Here is a 15,586-nt window from a genome sequence, read left to right on the forward strand (position 1 = left end):
TATGAGCAGTGCCCCTCGTTATTACTTCTTTTATAATGTATGATCTCTCTTGCATTAAAAATTAACAGAAATCATCTATAGCAATACATACAATAAGATACAATTTAGATTCTCATATGAAAAATAATTACCCAGCTTTGATTCACTTATAATGGGAGAATAACAAATCTAATACCTATGTATTACATGCAATTTACATTTTCACTTCCCTCAATTATCAGTTGTGACGAGTTTTAATTTTTTCCTTGAATTTTATACTAACAATTTTTTATCTTCATGCATATTGTTCCCACAGTTCATTCAATAATACTCCTCTAGATTATCATGTAAGTAATCAATATAACTTATTTATTTGATGATATTATTTTGTAAAATCTCTCACAAAGTTATAAAAGTATTAAATAATCTAATGAAATAGATCAACATGACAATTTCATCATCGAAAAAAAAATTATAAAACGTTTTTATTGATAATAGTAATTATTTGTGCTGCACTATAACCGGGACTTATGCCCTACAAGAATAATAAAATTATATAATTATTGTAATAATTTATGGTATAAGTAAAATTGGAGCACACACAGACAAGAGTATAGAATTATGTAGAAGTAAGGTCAAGCTTTAAAATCAATTTTCCAATAATTTTTTCTCGAATTTTCAACCACTTTAAAGTTTTTTTTGTTGTCTGTATGTGCTCTATTCTTATGAGATTTACTTAAATCTGTCAGCAAGCCTTATAGATAACATCAATGATTTACATTTAAACAACACTGACATTTTTAGAAGTGGATCTGCCAATAACATTTACAAGTTTGTTTATACATTTTCATACGTCAATCATTTGATCTCTGATCATCATATTTGACGTTCACTTGATACAACGGTTAATCGACGACCAATGGTATTATTATCTTCAAATTTAATCTAGGATCAAATCAACTGTGATCTATAAACGGTCAATCAACGATCAGTGGAAGGATTGCCATAAAATTTAATCTCGGATCAAATTAACCTCATCTCTAACAACCATTATAAATCCAATTACTAAGGTATGATCTGTCAAATGTAAAAAAACGGTATTCAATTATCTTGAAATATAATCTCGGATCAAATCGACGGTAATCTATAAACGGTTAATCAACGAGCAGTGGAAGGATTGCCATCAAATTTAATCTCGGATCAAATATTAACCTCATCTCTAACAACCATTATAAATCCAACTACTAAGGTATGATCTGTTAAATGTAAAAAAACTGTATTCAATTATTTTGAAATACAATCTCGGATCATCAAATCAACGGTAATCTATAAACGGTTAATCAACGAGCAGTGGAAGGATTGCCATCAAATTTAATCTTGGATCAAATATTAACCTCAACAACCATTATAAATCCTAGTACTAAGGTTTGACCTGTCAAATGTAAAAAAACGGTATTCAATTATCTTGAAATATAATCTCGGATGAAATTAACGGTAACCTATAAACGGTTAATCAACGAGCAGAAGAAGGATTGCCATCAAATTTAATCTTGGATCAAATATTAACCTCAACAACTATTATAAATCCTAGTACTAAGGTTTGACCTGTCAAATGTAAAAAAACGGTATTCAATTATCTTGAAATATAATCTCGGATCAAATTAACGGTAACCTATAAACGGTTACTTAACGATCAGTGGAAGAAGTATCTTCAAATTTAATCTCGGATCAGATTGACGGTAATTGACAATCAAAGCCTCATCTCTAACAACCATTATAAATCCAACTATTAGGTAAGAATATCCAGTACTTGAAGAAACTTGAAATGTTGTCAAAAATCAACTTTTTTAAATAAAAATTAATATTTTAATATCTGTAAAATTTCAATTTTATTAAAATAAATTGGATTTTTGACAACATTTCAAGTCTCTTCAATTATGGAAAAGTTCCTCAACATCAATACTCACGCTACAAACTTAATTAATATCCAGTACAGTGAGAATGTTATTCCTTATGCCTAGTCCACACAATCCTTAATATCACTGTTAACATCATTAGTTAACAGCACTTATAGGTGACTTACAACTTGCTCCACAATAATCTTCAACTCTCGATCACCAATCAGATATGAATTAGCGTTAAAATCGTTCAACTGCTCTTGATGAATAAATGACTTACTAACTTGATCCTCAATCAACATTTACAAATGACTTAAAAACAACCTTAGATGTGTAATCAAACTTTACCGCATATCGTTCAACCGCACTAGATGACTTGAACGTCAATCAACATTAACCTAGGTCTCCAATCAAACTTTATCGTTAACATACAGTAGTTCAAACCTTAGACCAGTTATAGAATAGACACGACCCATTGTATATTCATACTGAAAGTCGATGAAGCCAACATCTACTGCCATATCACCATTATCATGACGTCAGCATCGGATAGAAAACAATGTAAACAGATTCTGCAGAAAAGTTTCTATCCAATTCTGACGTCACGATATGGTGATATGGCAGTAGATGTTGGCCTCAGAGGCTAGACTTCCCGGCGTGTCTATTCTATAACTGGTTTAAGGTTCAAAACACACTAGGGCCCGGTTGCACAACAGCCGGTTAAATTTTTACTGTGATTAATTTCACGAGAACCAATCAGAGAAGGCCTTCTTGATAAGACGGCTTCTCTGATTGGCTGTCGTGGAATTAATCACGATTAAACTTTAACCGGCTGTTGTGCAACCGGCACTTTATGATTGAAGCTGTCAATCAGCTTCAATTTTGAAGCTTCGCAACATTGAGGCTGGTCACACACTGATTAGTCAAGACAAGACTAGTCACGTTTAGTCACAATATTTCACATAGTTGCTTATCAAGTCATGTCTTATTGCAATGACTAATCAGTGTGTGTTGCGTCATAAGCAGCAATGTGAAGTATTGTGACTAAACGTGACTAGTCTTGTCTTGACTAATCGGTGTGTGACCAGCCTAAGGCTAGGTGCACACCAGTTAGTCAAGACAAGACATGATCAGACACGTTTAGTCACAATACTTCACATAGCTGCTTGTGCCGCAACTCACACTGATTAGTCATTGCAATTACACATGTTTTCATAAGCAACTATGTGAAGTTTTGTGACTAAACGTGTCTGATCATGTCTTGTCTTGACTAACTGGTTTGCACCTAGCCTTAGGCTGGTCACACACTGATTAGTCAAGACAAGACTAGTCACGTCTAGTCACAATACTTCACATAGCTGCTTGTGACGCAACTCACACTGATTAGTCATTGCAATTAGACATGTCTTCATAAGCAACAATGTGAAGTATTGTGACTAAACGTGTCTGATCATGACTTGTCTTGACTAACCGGTGTACGCCCAGCCTAACCCTGGATCTGTGATCAAACTTTAATTACATTTAACATAGTTTAAGCTAGATCTCTCTTGAACTATGTTAACTTTAATTTCATTTAACATAGTTTAAGCTAGATCTCTCTTGAACTATGTTAACTTTAATTACATTTAACATAGTTTAAGCTAGATCTCCCTTGAATTACCGTTAACACAGTTCAACCTCACTAGATGACTTAGTTTACTTGTAGACAACATACAGCCGCCAGAGGCAGAAGACAGTGGATGTGAGCGTAACGGCCGAATGCAGTATCCTGCGACGGAAGTCGCTCTTGCGCACTAGAACGACGGGCGACGATGACGTGAGAACTCCGTAGACGGGCATCTTGGCTAGTAGCTCGGCACTCCGATTCACCTGATACTGGCAGCATGGGTCGGTCTGCCAGGAGACCATGTAGACACCGGTGCACAGGAACGAGAAGATGCCCAGTGGTGCGTAGGTTATCGGTTTCTTGGGCCATAGGATACCTGACAAATAATACACAAATATTGGGCCATATGAATAAAGTTGAACATTTGCTTATACTTCTAAAATATTGTGCATATGCATCATCTATATCTATCTATATATATAAAAGCGAAATGGCACTCACTAACTGACTGACTCACTCACTCACTCACTCACTCACTCACTCACTCGCATAACTAAAAATCTACCGGACCAAAAACATTCAAATTTGGTAGGTATGTTCAGTTGGCCCTTTAGAGACGCACTAAGAAATCTTTTGGCAATATTTTAACTCTAAGGGTTGTTTATAAGGGTTTAAAGTTCGTCTTTTAGCATGTATATTCTTCTTCTCCCAATCTCTTAAATATAATTGAAATTTCCATATCATATGCTACTATAGAACTATAATCTAGATAGAGTACCTCTTCGAAACAGTTGTTAACTGGCAACTAAATTAATAATTTTGTCAGGTTGGCATTAAGTTGAGTTGATTTTGTTAGGTTGGCACCAAGTTGAAGATTTAAATGCATTTATCGCGGAAAAATTGATTGGGCACTGCTACTTCAATCCTGGGAATATTATATTACTAGCCGTCAGGCTCGCTTCGCTCGCCATATCCGTTTAGCCAGACGTTTAGTCTGGACCCCCGACTGGATTGATCTAACATATGATAAAAATGCTCAAATGAAAAATGCAGGCGAGCGAAGCGAGCCTGCTGATCTCATTCCTGGACGATCCAGTCGGGGGTCCAGGGGGCGGAGCCCCCTGGCTAGACGGATATGGCGAGCGAAGCGAGCCTGACGGCTAGTCTAAGAATAAACGTGAGTAAAACCTTTTGCTCATGCTCATCAAAAAATTAGTTTGAGCATTTGGTCTATAATTCAACAGCTGTGCTTAGTGAGAGAAGTTGTGTGTATTTTTGGGTTCAAAATTTTATAAAATAACTTGATTAATTTAATGTGAAGTGATAATTAAGTGTAAATATAGTTTGGTGTTTTAATTTCTCTAAATTCAAAATGTTTAGCTTATATATTATATTTTTGGACGAAAATTGAACTTGAACGTTTTAAAGTAGAAACATAACCTATTTTTTGGACATTTTATTAATTTATCAAAATTTGGGAATGGAATAGATTTGGGCCAAGCCTGTTGTTCCTTCCTAATCATATTTATATGATTTGTGATTCTGTCCACGAATAAATAAATAAATAAAGTAAATCTTATGCTCAATATTGTATGAATAAACTAGAGCATTTGTTCAACTTTTGAAGCAAATGCTACAAAAAAGATTAGTCTAGTCTAGAGCAGCTTTTTACCTATTGCTCATAGTAAAACGGCTCAACTAAATTGTGTGAGGAAGAGGAAACTATACCAGATACGATCACAATCAATAGTTGAGAACTATAAAACTCTTACTTTACTTTAATTTTTTTGTTCGTCACAATTACTGAACTGCATTAAGGGAGCAACGATCCCACAGTATATGACACGTCAAAGTTTAATCTAATATCTACCATCCCTCCTATTTCAACACAACAGATCCCACATAACAAACATCAATCAAACATTATTCAACAAGGAAGTCTGCTAACCTGTACGGACACAATACAATAAGGAATTCCCTGAGTGTTTTTTTGAACTGAGTTTTTTTCTTATTAGATTCAACAATGATATATATATATATATATAATATATATATATATATATATATATATATATATCACCATTATTCCTACAAAAGAATAAATACAAAAGATACCTATCGGATGGAGTTCCAATGGGGCAGAGCCCTATAGTGAGGTCCATGTTATAATGACAGTGGTTAAAGATAGAAGAATAGTGATGCCGATTCTCTGCATTAATTAATTATATTTCTACACTGTGAAAAACATAATTGGCATCGTTGTGGACCTAAAAAAGGATAGTACCACCGGCTTTGTCGAATGATAGACAGTGATAGCAAAACCAAAGTTGATCAAATACTGTCATTATAACGTGGACCTCACTATAGTGTCATGCTACTTCTATTTTTCCTGCCATCACAGAACAGAAAATAGTCATTTAAGAAGATGAGAGTGTAGACGATTATAAAAAGACTATTGAGATTATCATGAAGATTATTATAGAGAAGACATTTTTTACGCTATTATTTCAATCAGAACTCAACTAACCTAAAACTCAATTCATAGATAGATAAAAGAGCAGACGACCAAACACAAACAGTGTTTACACTTGCATATTTAGCGCTTACGTGAGTAGCACATTCTAATCTTTCACTATATGAACAAAATAAGACGAATCAGCTGATTTACGCTATTATTTCAATCTGAACTCAACTAACCTAAAACTCAATTCATAGATAGAGAACAGAGCAGACGACCAAACACAAACAGTGTTTACACTTGCATATTTAGCGCTTACGTGAGTAGCACATTCTAACCTTTCACTATATAAATAGAGTAAGACGAATCAGCTGATTTACGCTATTATTTCAATCTGAACTCAACTAACCTAAAACTCAATTCATAGATAGAGAACAGAGCAGACGACCAAACACAAACAGTGTTTACACTTGCATATTTAGCGCTTACGTGAGTAGCACATTCTAACCTTTCACTATATAAACAAAATAAGACGAATCAGCTGATTTACGCTATTATTTCAATCTGAACTCAACTAACCTAAAACTCAATTCATACATAGATAACAGAACAGACGACCAAACACAAACAGTGTTCACACTTGCATATTTAGCGCTTATGTGAGTAGCACATTCTAAACTTTCACTATATAAACAAAGTAAGATAATCAGCTGATGAAAAATCTTTTAAATACTTGAGCATTTGCTCCAGAGTTCAGAAGCATAAGGTAAGAGTATAAGGTGAAGCTTATTCATAAAAAATTGAGCAAATGCTCATGTTTCTACCAGAGAAAATTGCTGTATTCTGTTCTTCTACCTAATGCTCATGAGCAAAACCTTATGCTCCATGCTCATCCTCATGAGCATATGCTCAGTTTTTATTCATACGCCCCATTACAATAGTCGGAGAAATTGTACAACCCTAGAGTACTGATCTTATTTTTCCAACGTTACTACTAAACATGCGTAAAAATTACGCATTACTATTAAAAGCATCAATTCCTAGTTTTACAAGGTGGAGCGGAGAAAACGCATGTTTTTCGAACCGCTAGTACTCGGCGACGGGATTGCTCTTGAACGAATGTAGGCAGACGACCCGTACTATGCCGTTTCAGTCACTATGGAGCGTTGGAACCGTACAACATCGTGTGTTCGCTTTGAAGCAGTTTTTTTTTATAAACAATGAATCTGTAGTCAGAGTGCAACGTCTTTTCCGTCAATATTTTAGAGTTGGGCGTTGAGGAGCAATGCCTGATCCAAATCCTATACTCCGATGGGTTGCAGCGTTTAGAAGTACTGGTTCTCTGATGGAAAACAAGCCGCCTGGTCTTCCCCTTTAAGTTCATTTTCTGAAAAATTTAGACCGATTCATTGTCGTCTAGTCCGGAGACCATGTTTTTCAGTCGATCGTTCAAGGTAACCGTCCACTGCAACCATATTAAACCGATCCGTTCGGCCGTTGGATCGCACGAATCTGCCGGCCGTTAATTCGGCCGAATATGGTCGTCCATTGGAACCGTTTACGTCAGTCTAGTTGTCAATTATTGAATTAACTACTACCAGTATCACAGCCACCAACATTTTTCATCAACAATGATTATATTGAGATTTTGAAAATTGAATAAACAAATATCCACTAAATTAGTTAGGCCTATTCATTACAATAATCTTACATTTAACAAATATCCACTAAATTACTTATTCATTATTAAGCAATCTTTGTTTACAGATTCCTTTGAACATCACAATGATGATATCTTTTGTCTCGCATATCCCACAATGGAACATGCTCTTGAATCAAACTTATCAACTTTTCATTGTCCATAGTTACAACTTTATAAAACAGAACAAACTTTAAAAAACAAGACTGTGGAAACAATTTTAGGTTAGGAACACTTTGTTGTCTCAGCTCGACTAGTTAGTTCAGCCGGATAGAGCCGGAAAATCCCATTCAATTCGGATCGGAAAATTGATCGGCCGTGCACGGCCGTATGAGCCTGTTGCGATGGACGAGCATCTATAGCTTTCTTTGTTGGGGGATCGTTCGGACGAGTTCCGTAGTTTTCGGCCGATGCTAGTTCGGACGAAATCGGTTCCAGTGGACGGCCCTCCTAAGACTAGTAACAACCGCCGTTCTGACTCGGTCTACATTTTCCGGAGTACAAACTGAATGAGGAAAACCATGTGGTTTCTTTTCTATCATAGAACCAATACTTCTAAACGCTCCAACCCCTTGGATTACAGTATTTCGTTCAGGCACTGCAATTCGACGACCAACTATAAAATATTGACGGAAAAGCGTTGCACTGTGACAACAGATTCATTGTTTCTTAAAAAAAAACTGCTCGAAAATAAACACTCCATGTTATACGTTCCAACACTCCATAGCGATTGAAACGGAATAGTATGGGCAGTCTGCCAACATTCGTTCAAGGTCAATACCACCTCCCGGCACCGAGTAATATCGGTTCGAAAAACATGCGTTTCCTCTGCACCAGCTTGTTGACCGAGCGAAGTGAGGTCTAAGATTCAAGTCGACGGTTTGGAATTTCTCTTAATGTTTAAATGTTTGAATGTTTATATGTTGCACATTTACGGCGAAACGCGGTAATAGATTTTCATGAAATTTGACAGGTATGTTCCTTTTTTAATTGCGCGTCAACGTATATACAGTACAAGGTTTTTGGAAATTTTGCATTTCAAGGATAATATAAAAGGAAAAAGGAGCCTCCTTCATACGCCAATATTAGAGTAAAAATCAGACTATAGAATTATTCATCATAAATCAGCTGACAAGTGATTACACAGATGTGTGGAGAAGCCAGTCTATTGCTGTATTTCCATAAGGTCTATAGTTTCAATCAGGTACTTGTGGATGAAAATACTGCGTGAGGTCTACTATTCACAGAAATACTAGTATAATGTTCTTATAAATAGGATTCTATTATAAATATCCAGCTTGTATGTAACTATTCATATTTCAGCTTCTGACATATTCACAATTCAATTACCGTAGTATGAGAATTGCATATTTATAGAATAGACTTGAATGGTTTCAAGAAAAATTTTCCAAGAAAAAAAACCCAAATAAAATACAATAATAAATCTTGTTTAAAAAATAAAACAAACAGAAACATTCCGAAAATAGTCTGTAGAGATTTGCCATGCAATTGGACCTGCATGGCAAATCCAGCAGAATTGAAAGTGAATGTCTAAAAAATACCCAACTCCTCCGTAGAAATGAGGTGGTGCACCATCATGCTGAACAAGATGAACACGTGCCTTTTTACTTTCAGCATGACGGTGAACCAGCTCACTTCCACGGAGAAGTTTGGGATTTTCTAGACATTCGCTTTCAATTATGTTGGATTTACTATGCAGGACTATTGCATGGCCACCTCGCTCACCGGTGGATTTCTATATGTGGTGTTTAATCAAGGATGAAGGTCATGTTCCGCCTCTAACAGACAATCTTAATGACCTCCGAAAAATGATCACATTCGGATCACTGCGGTTGCACAAATTACGCCTATATATATATATATATATATATATCTTCTTTCACCCTACACGTAGCATCCCAGCATTGATTATATACTAATATTACATTTTTGCATCACCGCTTGTCTTGATCCCTTTGCTCTTTCACTTTTCTGTATCTTACTTTTATGATCACTCTGCGCTAACAAACAAAAACAAAATGTTTTGTCTTGTTTTTTTCTCCTCTGATGTAGACAAAATGATATCTTATTAATTAAGTATGTTTGTAGTATATTATTATTTGATGAGATACATATTACTCTTACTTGATAAGAGCTCTCCCTCAACCACAGACGAACAGTCTTTTGGGGGAATTCCACTCTATATATGTATTATGGTAATAGTGTATAATATGTAAAAAAAATCTTTAATAACCTGTTTGAAATATTGTAAAAACAATGAAATGTATGCACTTTTACATATTCTTTTAATGTACCAAATGTGGAAATAAACTGATTTGATTTGGATATATATATATATATATTATATATATATATATATATATATAATATATATATATATATATATAGGCATATGCATTCATAGGCCAAAGTTAGAAAAAACATAATTTTACACTTAATATATATTATGTTAAATACTAATGGAATCGAGGAAGTTCTGAAGCCACTGACATGCCTCTTCTGCAGCATCATGAACTTCTGTCAGCCCTCCATGATAGGAGTGTTGTGGACACTCAGATATCAGGTGATTCATTCATTGAATTTGTCCACATTGGCACAGAGGATCAGAGGTGTATCCCCATGCTGTCATCAGCTCAGCGCACCTTCCCACCTGTGAACCGGTTGAGGCCACACCACTCTCTAAGCCTGATATGCTGGTACAAGTGTGGCAAGAAATCGATTATCGGTGGGATCTATGTCGCATTACCAACGGCTGTCACATCCAACCAAAATAATACCCACACCTAAAACTTGAAGTGTTTTTTAACAAAATGACACCTTTCTCAATTCCGTAAGTAGTCTCAAAAAATATTTATGTGCTTTCAAAGTTAGAAAGTCATTTTATAATCAAGCTGTAAATTGGTTAGTTAGTTCTACATTATTTTTCTTCATAGCCAACTAACGATTTGGCAACAGATGGATTTAGGATTAACATTACTTGTCTGCCATAGTAAACCAATGTTAAGGCAGTTCGGTACACCTTTTTATTTGAATTGGATAATCTTTTTCAATATAATTGTTGAGATCATTATAAGAGTGAGAAAAAGTGGCAACTGAAATTTTCAAGTGGTCTAATACGCGAGTTATGGGTTGTTGAAGTGCTAAACTCCGTTTTCTTTCCAGATCATAAACGGTTTCGAATTTTCCATTGGAGCTTTTTGATACATTCAGTATCAACGACTGATACGATATCATCATTGGCTATGTTCTAATATGCATTTTTTTGCGATTAATGCCAAAATGAACAAGTTATCGAATTTTCAAAAAATGTTACTTTTTTATTTATGAACGATATGAGGAATAAAATGTTTTAGTTTGGAAAGATAAATATTTTTAATTTTTAAGAGAAGTTCTAATAATTTATAGTCGAAACCGTTCATGATCTGGAAAGAAAACGGAGTTTAGCACTTCAACAACACATAACTCGCTTATTAGACCTCTTAAAAGTTTCAGATGCAACTTTTTCTCACTCTTATAATGATCTCAACAATTATATTGAAAAAAATTATCCAATTTGAATAATAAAAAAAGTGTACCAAACACCCTTAATTAAATGCTGACTTTATAACGTGAATCTGGACCAGATTTGAATATATAATATATTCATAAACTATACCAGTTGTATCACTATTGTTTTGGAGTAATCTGTGGTCTATTGAATAGAGTGCTTTCGTAGCAGCCTAGAGATCCCGGGTTCAAACCCGCTCATCACGTCAAGTTTTACCAGGTCACTCCCGTGTTATCGGATGGGAACGTTAAACGGTCGGCCCCGGCTGAAGTATGACTGTCGTAAAGTTCATTGATGGCTTGAATGATATATTCAGGCAAGGTGGGACCACCAACAAAAGCCATATAACGTAAATTTTACTATAAAAATATTGTTATTTTATTTAAAATAACCGATTTTTATAAAAAAAAAATGCTTTTCGCACTAACCTGCAGCTATAATAGCAGCCACCCCCGAAATAGCAGCGCTCTTATGCAGGAAATTACCGACGGCAATCCATCTTGAAGTTTCATCCCCTAGTCTGGTGGGCTCAACTATGATAATTCTAAAACCATTCTCCAAAGCTCTGTCCAGTTCCTCACCAAAAGCATCGGGAGAATGTTCGTTGTCGTAGACTTCTCTGATAATTGCAACTTCGCTGGCCTCAATTTCCCTGGATAACAGAAAAAACAGATTTCAAAAAGGTTTCTAGTCAAAAATACACACCAAACTACGTTGGAAAAGATTCAACAGATTAGGCTACAGTTTGAGAACAGATTAAATGTTTAGACAACAGTTTTTTAAAAAAGGTTTCTAGTAAAAATATAGGCTACACCAAACTATGACGGAAAAGATTCAACAGATTACAGTGAATATAGGCTACACCAAACTATGACGGAAAAGATTCAACAGATTACAGTTTATATATACATAAATATTTATAAAGAGTAGCTTACAGTTTTTTGGTGAAAATAAAATACTGTACACAAAACCACACACGTTAAGACTTGAAAACCTGACAGAAAAAATTGAGTTATTCTGGTTTAACTTCTCATTTGTTCTTGACATTCCTATTATGTTAATTTAGAAAGATAATTTCAACACTGTAATTGGCGATGATTACATACACATTGCGTAATAGTGTAAACTTAGTTGCAAAATTTTGAACAAAAGAATCAAAATTACGATCTTGAAGAGTAGGCTATTAATTAAACAAAGATTTTTAGTGAATTGTTCATGTTTGGTGATTATCAATTATATCAGGAATAAGATATAAGTGTGAAAGTTGTTTTGAATTGGATAACAAACCGAATAATTCATGACAAAACATAAGTTTTGTCTTTAAAATAACCTCTACCTGATTTTACTCGTTTGATTTCGCACAGTCATAACATGAAAATATTTGAAAGGATATAGATTATCGTCTATAAATTATAAGGATACAATGACTTGAATTCTTACGAATAAAATTTTCATTTCTCATAGTGATAAAAGTTATAAAGAATAATTAGAAACTACAATAATTTACCTATCATCCTTCTTAGCCATCGTAGACCTAATTGAGGTTAGAATCCTCTCACCTCAAGAAAACTAGGTACAAAAGGGAACAAAAATTACAACAACCTAGAATAAGGAGTATTGCGAATGAACAATTATTGTCCTTGGTTTCATGAATAAACTATTATCACTTTCTACAGAAAACATTCAAATCATAAACTTGATGAACACTGAACAGAAAATGGAAAAATACGGTACGCTTTTCTACGCTAAAAGCTCAATCGATATTGAAATGTGAAATGACTGAAATCGATTGACTCGAGATATCGATACAATTGATATCGAGAGTTTTCTCTCGATTATCAAGCTTACTATTCGAAGTCCTAGTATCGATAGTTCAGATATTGTATCAATTCAAAAATAGTTATTTATCATTGCGATCATAAATTATAAATAATACAGTAATAGTGTCATGAAATAGAATAAAAAATTCACAATAATCAGTCGAGAACTTCTTGTTCTATCGATATAGTAAGATATTCTCAAAAATTATAATTTAAGTTACGGTATCATTCAGAAAGATTTATCATTGGTGGATTTAGAGAGAAACATAATATTATATCCACCATTAGGAGAAGCGTTTTTTGACACTATTTTATTGAGGGGATGATCACTTCAGGTGGAGAAACACAGGGACAGTGCTTTCTATGCATGGCCTCCACGCTCCAACAAATTTTTTCGCTCGTTTACGCATATAAAACGGGCTTCCACCATGTCCGTCCCATCTCGTCTTTGTCCAAGGTCCATTCTGTCTGCATTGTGCCCGGTGGTTCGTAACCCACCTAAATCTGTATATCCACTCATCATCCACTCGTCTCATTACCCACGCACAAGCCTCAAGCTCGTGTAGGCATCATCCTCAGCAAAAAACGCTCCCCTTCTGATCATCAATTATTGTCATTGTCAAATAATTACTCAATTGTACAAATAAGACCAATCTTGAAAGACAATTATTGTAGATTTTACCGTAGATCAATTTCATTGTAACCCGAAAACGTTATATTTGCACGAACAGTAGTGTTCAAATTTATTCACCGCACAACTTGTGCCAACCCACATATTGCATTGTCGGTCTTGTTTTTTTCTAAACTGGTAGAAATGCAAATACGACATAGGAAGTGCAAATAATTATTGCATGCTAAACGTTTATGGTAGAGTAGATCACAATTATTTAAAGGAGGTTTGAACTGATTGTAATCTGTTTCTAATTTGAAAACTCTATTCATACTCTATATATATTACTATATATATATATATTCTATATAACTCGATATACATACTATATATTATACACTCATATATATATATACTCTATATATATTCTATTTATACTCTATTCATTATTTATTATTTTATTTTATTATTATTTTATTTATTCATTATTTACTCTATTCACAATTTATTATTCTTTAGATACAAAATACTCACACTTAGGTAATAATAATTATATATAGGAATTAAGGAGTTTTAAATTCAAGTAAGCGATTCAACTACTGCATCCACTATGTTGAACGATCCGCCTTCTTATTTCTAGAGATATTGAGGCCCGGTTGCACAACGGCCGGTTAAATTTTAACCGTGATTAATTTCACGAGAACCAATCAGAGAAGGCGTTTTCGAAAAGACGGCTTCTCTGATTGGTTCTCGTGAAATTAATCACGGTTAAAATTTAACCGGCTGTTGTGCAACCGGCACTGAGTGTGCTGGATTATTATCTCTCGCATAATATAAGTTGAGTTACTGTATTAGTCATATAACTGTGATCCAGATTTTATTTGAATACCTTAGAATGTTTAGGTTTCTTATTAATATATCAGCTATTTATTTATTTATCATTTACAATCAACTTAAGGACAAAGAAACAGACTACAGTCTATTCCACAGTTAGCTTACTATAGTAAGGTCCACGTTATAATGGCAGTGGAGAAAGATAGGAGAACAATGTTGCCAAAGTTCTGTCTTGTCAATGCCGGTAGTTGATACAGGTTTATTGATCTAATATCAACTGTTCATTCTCGTTTAAAATGATAAATTATATTTTATCAAGCAATTAATTATATTTTTCAATAATTTCATAAATAAGATGAATTATTCTGTTAATTGATTATTATTTCTACATTGTTAAAAGACGATCTGGCAACAGAACAAAGCGAGAAAGAGATGGCGCTATCCACTTTGTTGAATGATAGACAAGGACAGCAATACCATTTTGCTAATCAAACACTGCCATTATAACGTGGACCTCATTATCCACATTTCTCAATTTATTAAATAAGTACCTAGAATAGAGGTATAATGGTCGAATTAATTTGTGAGTAGGAATTAAATGATATATTATAATAAATTATAATCAACGTTCACTTAAAAGTAACTTGTTTTACAGTACCAAGTTTTTAGTTTTATCAGTTTCTATAGTGGAGAATAATGGATCCACAACATCTCAATTGAGAATCGTTTGATTCTCAATAAATTTATTAATATTAGTAAAAAATATTTCCATAGTACCATTATGTTTTTAAAAACTTTTTCTTATAAGACAATAACAACTAGTTTCGGCATTTCCAATCCATTTTCAAGTTTTTGAGAACAAAAGGGTACTATGGAAATATTTTTTAACTAACAAATCAAGTAGCCCTAATGAAATATGTTATTAGAAAATATGGAATCATTAATATTATTAATAAAGAAAAATCCAATTTGAATGCTGTAAATCTAAATATAAATTTCATGATTCACCAAATAAAGTCAAGTGTGACATGAGATACATTGACTTTTGGCGGTACGAAGTTCGCCGGGTAAGCTAGTTCACCATAAATATAATGAATCAATTGATCAAAAGTGA

The 15,586-nt window shown here is 34.1% G+C and overlaps 1 protein-coding gene across 1 annotated transcript; it reads right to left on the minus strand.

Annotated features, from left to right (window-relative positions):
• Positions 1–3,384: 3,384 nt before the first annotated feature.
• On the minus strand, positions 3,385–12,953 carry LOC111046866 (transmembrane protein 11-A, mitochondrial). The gene is made up of 3 exons (XM_039436861.1): positions 12,716–12,953; positions 11,637–11,860; positions 3,385–3,859 (listed from the first exon to the last, which is right to left on the minus strand). Exons 1-3 carry the CDS (start codon positions 12,733–12,735, stop codon positions 3,573–3,575), a joined length of 531 nt encoding a protein of 176 aa, XP_039292795.1. The 5' UTR covers positions 12,736–12,953; the 3' UTR covers positions 3,385–3,572.
• Positions 12,954–15,586: the final 2,633 nt, after the last annotated feature.

Source organism: Nilaparvata lugens, chromosome 10 (assembly GCF_014356525.2).
Source record: "Nilaparvata lugens isolate BPH chromosome 10, ASM1435652v1, whole genome shotgun sequence".
Classification (NCBI taxonomy): Eukaryota; Metazoa; Arthropoda; class Insecta; order Hemiptera; family Delphacidae; genus Nilaparvata; species Nilaparvata lugens.

Bases quoted from the DNA above. Each gene is read 5' to 3' on its own strand.
- LOC111046866 (XM_039436861.1), bottom strand. From the start codon at position 12,735: ATGGCTAAGAAGGATGATAG. The intron at 11,861-12,715 runs GTAAATTATTGT...TCTGTTATCCAG, and splicing joins ATGGCTAAGAAGGATGATAG to GGAAATTGAGGCCAGCGAAG. The intron at 3,860-11,636 runs GTTAGTGCGAAA...ATTATTTGTCAG, and splicing joins GGCTGCTATTATAGCTGCAG to GTATCCTATGGCCCAAGAAA.